Raw genomic sequence first — 16,054 nt, 5'->3', positions numbered from 1 at the left:
GAATCAAAAAGCTTGCTGGAATGCATCATGACGGTAAACCGGTCACTTTTGGGGCTCTTACGTAAACACGTTTGATTTAACGCAACTTAGCACAACTATTCCCGTATTTTCTTTTAATATGAAACGTATCCAAAAACCATTCAAACTGTCATCATGGGAGCCCAAGAGAAGTCCAACGGGTAATTTGTCAAAACAGAGCAGTGGAGAACTGCACAAAAACATCTGGCGCAGAGGTAAGACTGGAGGGTAGTGTGGATACCAAACACATTTTAATGCTAATGCACTGCCAAAAGATTTACGGAGTTATTTAAGTACTTCACATAATACGTTAGATTTCCATTACTGAAAAAAGAAACGTTATCTCTGTGCTAAAAGGCGGAATTATGCATTTCTGAAACTTGTAAAACAGATGAGTACCTGTATTTTCTGGCATAGAGGCCTGGTCGGTGTTTCTCTCCTTCTTGAACACAATGTTGCCAAACTGCAGGACGGCTGATACCACCTTAAGCATTGCTGCAGTGACAAAGAAAAAAAAGGACAAGAGCATCAGCAGTATGTGGGTAGATGACGTTAATTATTTTTGGAAGGTCGATGTCCTGCAGTGTGGCATGCTAATACTCCATTTAAAACTATTTTAACCAGCATTTCGTTGATTCTTGTATACTTACTATGGACGTCAAACAGGTGTAACATTTAATCAAGATTAGTCCTTTTTTCATATTCATCATTTTCAGTTTCATTTGAGGGGTTCAAATATTTCAGTGAATGAGGTCTATATGACGAAACTGGACGGGTAGATTTATGCAGGAGTTTATTTCCTCAAAACAAACATTTCTGAATTGCCTCAAATTGCAAAGTAAATGTAATATCATTTGATTCAACAAAATATTAACTAAAATAAAATAATACCAATCCTTTATGGACTTAATCATACCGGTACATACAATTCTGCTGGCCTGCAATGCTCTGCTAATTTTTGCAATTTCGATGAATAAATGCTTTACTCATGGCTTAGTGAGCTTCAATAAGAATTACATTTTATCAAGAGAATTGAGATAACTTTGATTAAACATCCCACCTGGGTTTAATTTATACTGAATTTAAATAATCTGTTTAAAAAAAAGAAAGAAAAGGTTAAATTGTTTACTAAATTGTTAGTGTTTAAACAAACTGAAACTTTGTGCATGCCTTTAAATAATAATATAACTATTAAACAATAATAGAAGGTTATCAACTCATTAGTGGAGAGACAATGTGAGACTCTTGTACTGTAAATTCACTGACCAATTTGAATGCAACAGTGAAGGCAAAAAGGTGTGCAATACCCATTTCTGATGATTTACTAGTATGCATGTATAAAACAGCAGTACATATACAATGTAGTAGAAGTAGGTTTGTTTCATGTATGCTTACATAAGATTTCATCATGGGAGAAGCTCATAATATGCATGGCTTCCATGGTCTCTTGGAAATTGTCCTTGTCCTGTTGGCCAGGAATGGGAATATTACCGTTGGAGAGGAAGCGGTAGTTATTGAAGCCCTCCAGGAGTAGATCAGCTGCCAGAAGAAGAAGAGCATTAACACAGCTGCAGTCTTCTCTAGACAGCACCATACTCTTCATAATCAGTCTGATTCCTTCACATGTTGAGAATATTCAAAGCCTGCTTCATTACATCCATGTTGACCTTGCACTTACAATGAAGTCTCCTAATAAAAAGAAATACTCACATCTTAGATGCTCTCCAGCACCAGCCAACAGCTGGTAGAAGACATGGAAGGTGCGTTCATCTTTGGCTTGGCGAATAGCCCTGGACTTTTCAAGAAGATCTTTAGACTAAGTTAAGGACAAGCAAAGTCCATTTTACAGCTAATTTTTCATTCTATGTCAAATCAAACCTGTTCGGATTCTCTTATTTAAATTTAATAAAACTAACATACAAACATTAGAGTGTATTTGATTTGATTTTTATTTGTAAAATACTAAATAATACTTTTAATAATACCCTTACTTCTGCTGAAAAATAAAGACACACACACAGAAATTCACCCATTTGAGGCATTTGATCTTGCAGCATTGCTCAAATGGAGGGTAATGGAATGGGTATCAGATCAGGATACATGTTTCAATGTTGGCCCCCACAATGTAACCGGTTACATCAAAGTTGATGCGGATGAACTTGCCCTGTGGAAAGACAAATATTTAAAAAGGTTTTTTTTTTTTTTTTTTTCTTCAGGACACGCTAATACTGGTCATGCTTTATAAAACCTACCGTTGCATCCTAGCTATCATTATATATAGACCTAATCAACATTTCTAAGAATCCATTTGAGCAGATGATCATCCATGACTATTTGGACAGAGGGGCTTGTGCATGCATGATATGCAGCACATGTTTAAAAAGCTCTACTTGAAAGGAATCTGTTCTCAAAGCATGCGTAACAGGCTAACAGACATGCTTATTTGCAGCAAATGCCCCAAAATAATTACCTAAAGGAAGGCCTAAAGAATTGAATTCCTCTGTGGCTTTTGATTTGTTTGTATGCTTAAAAGCTTTCTGCTGACTTTGACGCATACCAGTGAAAACTCAATCAGCTGACAAGAGGAGCCAATGCAAGACAGATGGCTAGTTCTCTCAGATAGCTGAACGTGGATTTTAGTGAGCGTATACCTAAAGAGCCCTTTCCAGATGCTACATGCATAATGTAATAAATGTCATTGTAAAGTAATAAATAACTAACCAGTGCTGAAACAAGGTTACAGTAGGAAAAACAGAGGTGGAATTATCACATCAGACTTAATAGACCAACTTACAAAGCGTGAAGAGTTGTCATTTTTCACTGTCTTGGCATTCCCAAAGGATTCCAGAATAGGGTTTGCCTGCAGGAGTTGACGCTCTAACTCTCCCTGTAATGCAAAAGTCACTGGTTAGAAACATTATATATTTAAATTCATGATTAAATGAAGTTTCACACAAACACAGATTCAAAATGAACTAAAGTTCAAAGGTTGAGTGTAACTAAAAAGCAAAAAATAAAATGTTTGTGAAACCTTGAAAAGAAACCCAGTGAAAATGTTCTATTTAATCACCAATAAACAGAATGAAAGCAAAGAGAAACATTTCCAATTTTACAAACATTTGAGCATATTGACGGTTATAATGGCAACAACATAAACATTACTATGCATGCGCGCTTTTGTGGCCCTAACTTAAAAGGCCCCGGTATACTTCTAACGAAGTTCGTTTTCGTTCTTCGTGTGGGGACAAAAATAAATTTGAAAAGGCTGAGCGACAGTATACGGTTTTCGAACATTCCGACACCCCCGCGCTGCTGAAGGCAGAGTGTAGATTAATGTAAACATGCGTTGCGACGCTCACGCGTATCCCCTAAACACAACAACGATGAAGCGTAGGCATTCTAGGTGTGAGACGGGCACCAGTGGTCAGAATATTATAGACAAAAGAATAACGATTAGCAGCAGCTCAGAGTCAAGTATCATGTTTGCAATACAAAAGAACCATTCTATTTCCATAATCAGTCCTTTATGGGAAGTGTGAAAGTCTCATAGTCTGAAAACTGGGGGGGTGGAATCGCACATCAAAGAAGGTGGAGTTTCAGAACACACCCACCGACTGCCTAACCGCCACGGACCAATGGAAGCACAAAGGTGTTTAGGAGCCAAATGAATTTCCCCAGAAAGTTTGCTTTGGTCAGCGGTTTCAAACTGCCAAAACAAACTCAAAACAAACTTCGTTTCGGCTTGATTTTGTTCGAAATGACGTCCTATCAGTTCGTTCTTTGACTTCGTTTGAAGTATATCGGGACCATAACTTCCGTTAGACTTCCAAATAGAATCAATTAAAACAGCTAAGTAATCCCTCTAGAGTAGATTATTTTTGATAACAAGCAAAATGTGTTTGCTGCTTAAATTAGATTTACTAAAAATGCTAATTCATTCTCTGCCAGCGGGAGAAACAGAGGTTTCCCCAGTAACAGCTGTACACAAAGCGGCGCTAAGCTAACAAACGCTGCTTTATCAGGCATATAACATGGAAGATGAAATGAAAATGACATCGAAAATGTAATAGACTAATTAAAGATAGTCTTCCTTCAGAAATACAGTGATATAAAAACACCCGTGCCTCGTTTTGATTTTTAAACGTGCAGTACATGCTCATGTATATTCAACATAGCCTTTTGGAAAATGGTCAGTTTTCGATATTGTGAGCGCCACAAATAAATAAATGTATGGGAAACACATCCCACAGCACAACCACCTGAGCCCAACTTCGGTCAACTCATCACCTTAATTTAACTGTGTTTCTAGACAGCGCCATAACCAGACTGATAAACAAACACAAACCGGAAGTTGACTTAGGGCCAGGCGCGTGCGCCCAATGAAACAGTCTATATTACCTTAAAACAGTATACTGCTGATCACCTTGGGTTAGTTTGTATCATTAGTAAGGTCTTTATCAAGATCCACTTTTAAATACACATAAGTTTTGGAGTGGGATGACTGACTCCAAACTCAAAAGTTACATATCATCTTCATCAAATACCATTTATAATTGTATTTTCACACTATTTTGTTGAGATGGTGTGGCTAACGATGATCAGTCTGCTTCCATAGCAAAGCCATTTCTCTTCATTTGAACCTCAAACCTGAAGCAGATCATCTGGATGGAGTAAAAATACACTACCCTACAAACCTAATTAAAGCCTGGGTAGCCATGAGAGGCTTTTTGTGCAAATTCTCATTGGTTGCCTGAATGGTACAGACATTGGGGGGTTTGAGAGGAAACTCCTCAAATTAGCAACGACAGGCACCCAAAGCCCCACTGTGCCACATCACAGGGTTAGTCTGCATCACAGCTCCCCTAGCAACAAATCTGGGACATCCACCCCCTTACATCCTCTAATTACCATCAGTGTTGCCCACATCCACCTGATAGGAAGTTTAGACAGGTGTCCCATTGTTCTTGCTGCTGTCATGAGACAGGAACACATCACGGCGTGAGAGAACGGCCACTGTGAATTTACACCCTGTTCCCATTACGCAATCCAAACCACAGCAAAATAGTGGATACAGTCCAGGGGATTTTGAAGTTTTAACAGTTTCATGCTTATGGAAATTTAATATTATAAAAAGCTTATAAATAGACTGAAAGATGTTTAACTGTTGAATAGATGCTGAATTGTTTAAACATATCTGGGTGTATCTAAGACAGACAAAAATCTGTAACTAAAGTCAGAACAATGCATTGAACTTTTAAAAAGGATTAGTGGTGAAGCTTTATGAGAAAAATAACAGGTTTCACTCTCATCTAAACAGGAGAAAAATTAACCATTGAAGTGGTATGACAAAATTGCATTAGCAATGGTTATTTTTAGAAAATGAAGGTCTGATAAGATTAAGTCAAAAAGGTACTATCATCTTTATAGAAAGTATGCCAAGAACTACTGGCATTCGAGCTGCTCTATGTAGCAGAGCTCTTTGTAAACTGACATTCCTGAACTTTCCAACTGCATGGATGGAGCATTGTAACATGTGATCTGACAAACAGGAATTCAGCACTGCACCATCATGCAGTATTTTTAAAGTGTAACGTTTTACAGACATGTAAATTATTTGACATCACCCCCAAAAGTATAATAAATTGGATCGACAGAGAACAGAAAATAATAATTAAGAAAGTAGATGTTATATGGCAGAATGAGAAGTCGTTAGTAAAAACAAAAACAAAAGATGAGGGTAAAATAAACAAAAATGACAGTTTCCTATGCCCAAAGAAGTAACGTGAGATAAGAAAGAAAATGGGGAAAAAACAAGGGACTACAAGCTACTCACATAAAACAGGATTCCGTTCTGTAATCAGATCATTATCATGGAAACAGAGGTGTTAATGTCACATAGAGGGAAATACACAAACACGACAGACAAAACACAGACAAGCAAGGGGTGATTTAAAAGCTAAACAAAATGTGCTGTGAATATGTGTGAAAGATACTTTCTCAGTTTGTGAATGTTACTGGTCTAAATAACAGAACTGACCTTTATGTGTGGTGTTAAAAACTCTCAATTTCATTAGTTTTTCTTTTCTTTAAGATCTCTTAGACATCAGATAAGGCTATACATGATCAGCTCTTTACTTCCATATAACGAAGTTAAATATTAAAATGACTTCAAAATGTCAGATTTTCACATCATGCAAATATATCACTACGCCCCCAGCTATCCTGACAATTTAACTAGGTTTTTCTCTAATATGTTTTATCCAACACTAACAATGTGTGCACACATTCAAAACCATTTCGCTAATGTGACAATATGTACAAATAATTCAAATGTAAACCATCTTAACCCCTTAACGCAATGTGTTTGCTTATATCAAAAATATCCCAGAGTGCTGGAAATTTCCCCGTGGATTGGCTACATTCCATTGGTGTTTATACAGCAGGTTAGTTTTGCATGCACAAGCAGAGCAGGTATAAAAAGCTTAAAGGGAACTTGCCTGGAGTTTGACTGCTTTAGGAGATTCTGGCTGTTTGTGTATAATAAACAAATGTAATATGTTAGAAGGCATCAGGGCCACATTCTCCAAGTGTCTTCGACCACGGGATAGATTTAAGCATTTAGTATGTTGCATAAATTTGGCCATGCGAATACATTAAGACTAGTAACCGCAGCATGTAAAACTCTTTAGCATGCTTGCACATATTTTTGAAGGTTATCACAAATTAAGAGACCAGTAAAACTGCAAAAGGACGGCAAACTACAGCCCAGCACTGCAACCACTAAGATGTTTTCTCAATATAGGCCCACAAATAATACTTATACACACAGTTAAGAGCCATAATAATCATCTAGACCACAACATCAGTACATTAGAATCTACACAAAACACTATAAATGACATACAAGTGCATGTTATCCACTGATGTATGTTCATTTGGTTAAAACTACTCTTCTAGCAAAAGCACCCTGATGTCATTGTATCTAGATAAAATAGATTAAATATAACCACACTACAAATTAAGGAGTACATTATGAGAGCTTCAACTGTAAATGCAGTACAGAAAAGTTATAAAAACTGAATATTTGTCTAACAACCTATTAAATTCCTCTCAAATAAGTCAAGATGCTTAAAAGCACCCGCACTAGAGCAATAGATGTCTTTGCCCATTGCATCCCACTCTTTTTTTCTACCCTCTATAAAGGCTTCTAAAGACGTCTCCATTTTTTTCATTCCATTATCTTATGTAAACACTACCTAAAGATGAAGAAGATGAACCCTAATTATATAAAGTTTTCTTGAAACCAATTAACAACCTAGAGGAATAAACAATTGAAAATGTGTAGTTGATTCTAAATGTACTAGTTTTTAACCTCATTATCCTATCCTGCACAGTACTGCCCCCTACTGAGGTGGGACAGTTCCCCAAAATATGCCGATATATCCCTCTCTCCACACCTATATTACTGGTGAAATTAAACAAGAATGTCAAAATGAATGATTCAGCGAATGGCCAAGAGAAATGGAACTCACTGGAATGTTGTGGTCCTTCCTTCCTTTGTGAGACGATGCAACGTGAGCCAGGTACTGGATGACTTTTTTGGTATTTTCTGTCTTTCCAGCACCTGATTCCCCTCTGCGAGAGAAAATTCCAATTAAAAGCAAACATAAAAATATCATTAGAATAATATAATACCACAACAGATTGGGTAGATATTTAAGCACATTTGCATTCCACAAGCTAAATTAAGCATCAGACTGCATCCTGTATCACAGGTCTGCTAGCTCTGCTGTTTGTTTTTACAGCTGCAGGTCCTTTCAGCAGCTAGGACTCTGATTGAGGAGGATTTGGTCTATAGTGCATGTGCATTACACAATGAGCTTCATTAAGTAAACATTAAAAGTCTTTTATAATATTACTGACATGCATAATTATGTGTTTTAATGACTTTTTATAATGCAAGAAATATTGTGCTTCACAAGCCTGATTCAAAAATTCTTCTCCCCAATCTGCCCATAAATGGAAAAAAAATCTTTAGAAAGACAGCCAAAGTATTTCCATAAAGGCATGAGAAGTCATTCATTTAACATTGGCTTCAATCAATAAAATTTAACAGCAAAATCTAATGCAGACGGGTGAACCACACAAAAACCTATACACTATATGTATTATATGTATATGCATATGTATACACATCACTGAAAAATCACCCTGATCATTGTTTCTTATGTATCTAAGATAAAACACTTAACTAATGAAGAGTATTTTATGAGAACCTCAAATGCATATACAACACAGGTATGCTATAACAAAATGAATTGTTAAGCACTATATACATTGACATTACAAACAGCTCACAATAAAATTCTGTCAATAAAGTTAAGACCCCTAAAAGCACCCCAGCTACAGCAACAGTCGATTAGACTGACATCTTTGCCAAATGCATTGCATCCCACTGTTTACTGAGTTTAAGATGTCATGGAAACAGCCCATCTTCTAAAAGCATCTCTTAGAACTCCTGCATTTTTATTCCACTATGAAAAAAGAAAATATACTCATGGTGCTCAAAACTAGCAAGACGTATTAGTTGGAATCTGCTAGAAGATTCTGTAAAACACTAAAGGCTTTCATGCTCCAAAAAGGACAATAAAAAGCATAATAAAAGTAGTCTGTATGACTCTACACTGTATTCAGTTCTTCTTAAGCCATAAATTGTCTTCATTTATTTATAAGCTGTTAAGTACGAGATTCCTTAACCCTGCATTCTAGCTACATAGACATATGTCTTCATAGTGGGGGTGCAGAATGGCATGTGCTGCAGTGGTATCGCCGGGTCAGAAGGGGTTGACTATGAGAGACGATATTAAAACCCACTCTTATAACCTCTTACAGTGTCACTAAGACACGAGAGAGGCTGTTTACTTATTTACAATGTGCAAAGACAATTCAGGCTTAATGCATCAAAAGCTTGCATTTCTATGGATGAATACTTATAGGCTGACTAGAAATATTTGCCTGTGGGTCTGACTCACACTGAGATGCTCTTCATGCCGAACAGCTGCAGCTACTGATATTTAATACCGCAATGATACATGACTCATGTTTTCAGGCATAGCTGTACATGTATGATTCCAAAAAAATCCCATTCCTGTGCAGCACTGGGGATGTGACATCACTTCCATCAGCCCGACTGATTGACGTAACCTGTAACTGCTGAGATGACCTAATGGTTACTCACGTGCAAAGAATTGATTGGTCCTCACGATCTGCAAAAAAGGAGATGGAGAAAAAAAATGGGTCAGCATTTGCAGTTCAGTTCATCTGAGCCTTTAATTCAAATCAATCCACTTTGACATTTAAAAGAACCTAAAACAGCAAAAGACAAACATTTCACCACAAAGTTATTTATCAAATACAAACAACACATGTACATTGATGCAATCTCGCAAAAGAAACTAAAAACCTATTTTATGGTTTATTCCTACCCAACTACTATTACAATCTGCTGTCATATTTTTATACACTCAACACTGCATATTATGACTATTCTGTCATTTCAACAGACGGAAAGTTTCTGTGAAAGAAAACACAGCAGAGAGAAAGATGGCTCAGCTTCAGTGCCAACTGAAAATGCTGTGTTGGCCTAAAATACAAGCCAGAAAACATCTGCAAAACTCGTTATGTCACATCTCGTCTATATTCAAAGTAGGTTTCCCACTCATCTGCAAATCTCACTTCATAAACAGGTTGGTCTTCCACAAAACGGAATGATTTCGCAACTTTGAAAGTGAAGGCTTTATAGGAAACTTCTAAAGCGAGCAAAACCGTTTCACAGTGATACTAAACCTCTGCAAGAGGAAGATGGGGCATCATGTGACCGCTTATTTGAGGATGGTTTTTAAAAAGGCGTATATCATATTTCTTATGTGTTTTAGCTTCAATGAGACCAAAACTGTCTCTGCACTACTTATACATTTCATTTCCCAGGCACAAACAGTTAAATGTCAACTCCGGTATATGCCAGAGATACTTGCATGAATTTCATATGCTTAAGCAAGCCTTTGACATGCTTTAATTGCACTGATCTCTGTAACATCAGCTCACTTTAATCAAACACTGACACATACGGACTGTAGGTAATTGGGTTTGAGCATTAAGAGACTATGGCCAATACTGGCTACAGTATCAGGACACATCAGGCTCAGGTCATGCCCAGAGAAAGAACAATCTGAATGGAAACAGATCAGCAGATTTAATGTACTACTTAATGACCTGCAGCCTCCTCGTTATACAGGACATCTAATTCAATAAGCTCATAAAGTAAACGACTTCCTCCGCATTGTTCAGCAGTTACAAAACCACATGCACCGTACTCATCAAGCTTTTTGTGCATCACACTGGAGTATGTATTCATTTGTATTACAGCATAACTCTCTGCATCCACTTCCAAAGGGTTGTGATTCATCTGAATACATGTTCTGCAAACCAGGGGTGAACGAACACACACCCACCCTGGGAGCTCTTCCAAGTGATCATTTGGGTGGCGTCTCAGTTCCAAAATCTGCAGAATGTTGCTAATGATGAAGATAAATAACTTCATGTCACTGTTAAACTGTTGCTCTTGCAGTATCAGATAGCTGCTGAGAACAGGCCATCCTTGAAACGCCAGGCATCTGTGCGTGTCTGGTGGAACCAAGAAGCACTAGATAAGATAAACTTGGCCAACCTGATCCAAAAATGGTGTCCACAGACGTCTTTCCTTTTCAGGAGCAAGTCACTGCTTTTAAAATGTTTGTGCAGACTTTTTCTTAAACTAAGTGTGACATTTTGGCATGCAACTCATTCAGCACTGTTTGTTCTACACTTGATCTACTTGATTATTTCTTCTTGTACCAACAGTGTGAAAAGGCATGTTCACACAGTGCAAAATTCAACGACCAAAGGAAATAAAGTTGCTCTTTTTTTCACATTGTACTGGGAGCATCATTAGCATTGTTGCATGTCTCTCAGTGTGAAGAGACTGCAAGAAATCGATCCAAAATCTTTATTAAAATAAAATACCAGCTGTGCTTTTGAAGCGCTGCTTGTTGACTGATTACTGCTCCACAAAAGCAGTCAGAATTATGATTGTTTTATACATAATTTAGGTCCTCAGAGGACCCGTGGAGAAGATTCATCAAGCTCCTAAAAAGTAGTGAGGTCATTTAAAACGCCACAAACCATTTGCTTCCTCCTTTTAGGCATGGAAAGGAGTCTGTTCTGCAGTCCTCTAACGAGACACAGGGGCATCTGACTAAGTTCACCTATGGGAACAGAGGATGCCTGAAGATAAAATAGTGCTGACTGCTTTCCTGTTCTGGCAGCAGGAGGTCAGGGCTGTCTGGGATGAAGAGGATCTACAGCTGAGCATATCCTCAGTATGGGGTTTCCTCCACCTGGACTCACTAAAAGTCTAACACTCGAGAACCCGCCCTCATAAGAGGCCAAACATGTAACAGAATATGGAAAAGAATGATAATGCCATAAAAGAATTGTTAAACCATCTTTTGTTCAAAAGCTAGATAGCAGAAAACAGAAGGACTCAGTAACTCAATATGTTAACAGGAACAGAATGTTGGACTGATCTCATCATAAGCAGAGATATGAAACATGCCATGTTCTAGGGCTGCACGATTAATCATATTTTAATTTCATTAACAATATCCACCTTTCTCGATTAATTAAAAATAATCGTCACGATACTGGCCGGCTCGTTATTTATCCTGAAACGTGTTTTTAATTTTGGCATTTGTGTTACCCTGCATTGCTAACAAGTCTTCACTAGTGTTCATGCTTGTGGTTAACAGATGTGAAGAGCTTTAAGCCCCAAAACAGTGCTTTTCTCCTTTAAGGATACACTTTCTGTCCAGTGTTTTATTTAATTTGTGCAATGTGGCAACCCTGTGCGCGTTCACTAATGGTAGAACAAGCGCTGATGATGATGATATAAAACATACGAGTTTAGCGATCTCTCCACAGCGATATTCTGCTTACATGAAAGTGTCATATAGACAATGTGTGTTTCTTCACAAGTCATTTGTACGGTTTGTGTTACCAAATGTGCCATAATCAAACTTTCACTGAGTTTCAAATTGTCTCTTAGAAAATGTAATGTGAATACAGATGACAAAACTCCCACCAAAACCATGAGTTTTGTATTATCATAGTTGGTTAAATGAAGTCAGTGGAGGTTGGTTAAAGGACACATGAAATGTTATTGCATTTCCCTGCAGAATAACACAAACAAACAAACAAAAAACCTAAAACCAGCCTAAGCTGGTTGACTGATTTTAGTTGGTCAGTTTCAGCCCGGTCTTTGCTGGTCAGCAGGCTGGTTTTAAAGGGGTTTTGACCACTTCCTTAGCTAGTCAGGCTGGGAGACCAGCTTAAACCAGCTAAGTTTTTTTTTTCAACAGGATAGAATAATTGTTATTAATAATCGTGATTATAATTTTAAATCAAAATAACCGTGATTATCAGTTTAACCATTATCGTGCAGCCCTACCATGTTCAAAGACAAAGTTTTAGATAAAAGGTTCAGGGCTCAGGTTACAAGAACTGGAAGCAGTTCCAGGGTGGAGACGCTTCCTAATGTGTGGTGTACATTAACCTCTGTGAACATTCATGACACTATCTGTTTCAGATACAGAGGCACAGATATGGCAGCCAAGGATTCTGAAGAATGGCCTCTCCTATCAGCACAGCTGCAGAAAAGGGAAGCATATAATCAAGTGAAGAGAGGGCTCTTGACTTCTTTTCACTGCATCCTTTGTCAAGGCCTTAGCAACTCTTCTCTGAATAAAGAACGGCTGATTAAAGAGATTCCAGCATAATTCAGGCACAGCCGTACGAGTGTGTGGAAATAATTAAAAATGTATTGGAGCTCTAAACAAGCATTCAAAAATAACTCACAACTAGGGATGTCAACGATTGTCATAATCAGAGCTTATAGTTTGTAAATAAATACTATTTATTACTATTTATAAATAAATCACTCTACTGTTATGCCAAGGACGTTTTTGCTCATATGAAGAGGATGATCTTTTCCATCTATATGTGAATGTGTGTGAAGTACAAGCCTAGTTTACATAATAAATAATAGTTTAACATTCAAATACATTGCGAATATGGAAACATTTGGATTTGTGCCGATTGAAACGTCAGCAATAACCTCCAAATACATTCAAATGTGCTAATCTAATGCACTTTAAATGCCAGATTTTTAAAAACAAATAGGCCTAACGGAACGCAAAAATTAAAAATCTGACATTTTCTGGAACAGAACCAAGCAGGATCAAATTAAGTACTGGTCATAATACTCCAATAAAAATGTTTGATGTGAGCAACAGTGTGTTTTGCTGCAGCAGCGCCGATGGAAGTGGTTCTCTGACTGCACAACACAGCCACACGCGTAGGCATGGGCCGGTATGAGATTTTGACGGTATGATAACCTTAAGCAAAAATATCACGGTTTCACGGTATCATGGTATTGTTGTTACAGCTCTGAAATTTGTTATTTTTAAATGACTGGGTTAAAAAAAAAAAATTTCTTCCCACTGGAAAATATATTTTGTTTTTGAGCAACATACAGAATATTAGAAACAGTAGAATTAGTTAATTTTTTTCTTTGATCTGTTTCCTAAAAATAAAAATAAAAAGACTGACATTTTTATTTAACCTAAATATGTAATTACAGTTATTTAATTTTAGTTATATAATGTACATATAATTTATATCATTTCATATCATTTAGTTATATAACAATAATCATACACATAATCTGATTTAATAATAACCCAATTTGAAGCAAAAACAGAATGTTCTTACAAGCTTTGTGAAATTATACCATGTAAACTTTTCAGACGACAGTCAGCTCCCCTCAGAAACACATTCATATAAATCCCCAAATCAATATTGAGGATTTTCTTCCAATAGTTTGTGCATCATGAACAGTTTGTGATCTGCCTGCTGCTCTGGCCTGTGTTAACGGGTGTTAACAGATGTCATATTTTCACATAAATTACATTTTGGAAAATGATTGCATTGCAACGCAGTTTGTGCAAGTCCAGAACAGGGAGATGTCCGCGCTCATCTATGGTTTAGTGTACTTTTGAAAGCTGTGCGGACGCGGCTGTGCACGAGACGGAAAGGAACGCTGAATGCGAAGTGTACCCGGGCCTTAAGTTCGGCCATCCTACACACACGTGACTGACCGCTCGCTCGCACCAACAGGACGAGGAGGGGTCAGTGTTACTCTCAACACTGCACTCAGCCTGAGGGATTCCCTCTCTTTCGGTCTTTGAGGAGACATGGAAAACGGCACATACCGCAGGAACGGTATAATGGAAAATATTAGTGGTTTTGAAACCATGAAAATTTCAAAATCGCGGTATACCTTGAAACCGGTAATTGGCCCATGCCTACACACGCGCCACAGTTAGGCCTATGTTTGGGATAGTTTTATTTGAAATGCCATAATGTCATTTGAAAACATTGCAATTGTGTTTTAAAATACAACAACGAGCACCACAAAACTATTTAAAGAGGCGCATTCAGCGGTCTCCATGCCGGGATAGAAAAAAGTCAACAAAGAAAAATGATCTCAAACACACGCTGTGCTCTCATAATTTTATCAAATGATCATAATCACATCTAATCATTTTTTAATCCTGCTACTTAACATACGTAGCATTTAAATCAGACTAAAACCCCTTTAAATCAAGTGAGAAAGGTTTGTTTTGAGTGGCTTTTGCACATCCTGTCATGCCGGTGACTGCATGCCACTGCAATAAACACATTTTGCAGCATTAAGGTCAACGATCAAAAAACTAATTCATCATAAAATAAAACGAACACCGATCATGGAAATTATCCAAAATTGACATCCCTACTCACAACCCATTATCTTAAGGCTTGGTCAGCAGATCATACCTTGCATACTTCTCGTTGAATTTAATTTTTCATTGATTAGTTCCAAACCTGCTCTGGAAAATGTGCGGGCCATGATTCCAGTGTAATTAAATGTTTTTGACCCAAATTCTTCAAAAAACAAAATGTGACCACAAAAAAAAAAAAAAAAAAAAAAAAAAAAAAAAGAGAGAGAGACAAACTTATTGAGTATAGATATCTCTAACCTTCATAAGCCATGAAAAGCACACCTGTATGAAACATTTTTAAAAATGATCAATTTTATAAATTTATCAATTTTTTTCTCCACACATATCCAGACATAAATTACAAAAAAAAAAAAAAAAAAAAATCAAATTCCATACTGCATAGAAACATGCAATTGTATGGAGAATAAAAAAAAATGTATGGTATTTGATTTGACTAACATCTTTCTTTTTTCATCATTTCTTTTTTCATCATTTCTGTTTCAATTAAATGTTCTGTTGTACTTTTGAACTCTCTATTAATTTTCAAAATTAATAAGAATCGTTTCTTATTAAAGAAAAATCACCAAATCAGCCATTTAGAATAATTTCTGAAGGATGACACTGAAGACTGGAGTAATAACGGTTTAATATATCTACAGACAGGTCAAACCAATCATCAGACTCTCTCTAGTTAAACTCAGGGTAGTCTGGGAGTCTGGAGGACCGCTGTCAGCTTCAACTCCAAGTCCTCAGTCCACACCCCTCAGCTGGCCCACCCCACCCCACCCCCTCCACTGGATTAACCTAAGACAGGACACATTCCTCACATACCAAACCACATCGCTGCCAGACACCAGAGAGAGGAGGCTGGACACAGACACAAAGGAAAAACCTTCCAATGCTAGGGCTGCAGCCACTTTCACCTCAGTAACATGGGATGCACAAACATTCATTACACTTTCTAATGTGCATGTGCCAAGGCTAGTAAAACTTTGTGCTGCTGGACTCAAAACACATACAGCTCCTCGCTTTGCAACAGTTTCTAACAAATACAGTTTATTGCAAAATATCATGGCTGAACTGAAATGTGGCACTGTTTTTGGAAACTGCACAAAGTATGG

General features: G+C 37.3%; 1 protein-coding gene across 6 annotated transcripts in view; it reads right to left on the bottom strand.

Moving 5' to 3' along the window:
* The window catches only part of LOC109062338 (myosin-10), a 54,025-nt gene that overhangs the window by 21,887 nt on the left and 16,084 nt on the right, over positions 1-16,054 (bottom strand). For 2 of the 6 annotated variants that reach the window (XM_042725441.1, XM_042725444.1), the window contains exons 4-12: positions 9,257-9,284; positions 7,551-7,653; positions 6,516-6,545; positions 5,852-5,869; positions 2,813-2,905; positions 2,119-2,182; positions 1,729-1,827; positions 1,414-1,557; positions 418-513 (exon numbers count right to left, since the gene is read on the bottom strand). In XM_042725441.1, the coding sequence (XP_042581375.1) occupies positions 418-513; positions 1,414-1,557; positions 1,729-1,827; positions 2,119-2,182; positions 2,813-2,905; positions 5,852-5,869; positions 6,516-6,545; positions 7,551-7,653; positions 9,257-9,284 (675 nt within the window). The remainder of the gene's footprint in view (positions 1-417; positions 514-1,413; positions 1,558-1,728; positions 1,828-2,118; positions 2,183-2,812; positions 2,906-5,851; positions 5,870-6,515; positions 6,546-7,550; positions 7,654-9,256; positions 9,285-16,054) is intronic. The other 4 variants (XM_042725442.1, XM_042725445.1, XM_042725443.1 and 1 more) reach the window with 2 other exon arrangements.

This window comes from Cyprinus carpio, chromosome B6 (genome assembly GCF_018340385.1).
Source record: "Cyprinus carpio isolate SPL01 chromosome B6, ASM1834038v1, whole genome shotgun sequence".
In the NCBI taxonomy this organism is placed as follows: domain Eukaryota; kingdom Metazoa; phylum Chordata; class Actinopteri; order Cypriniformes; family Cyprinidae; genus Cyprinus; species Cyprinus carpio.
This window is presented reverse-complemented; position numbering and strand designations above follow the sequence as displayed.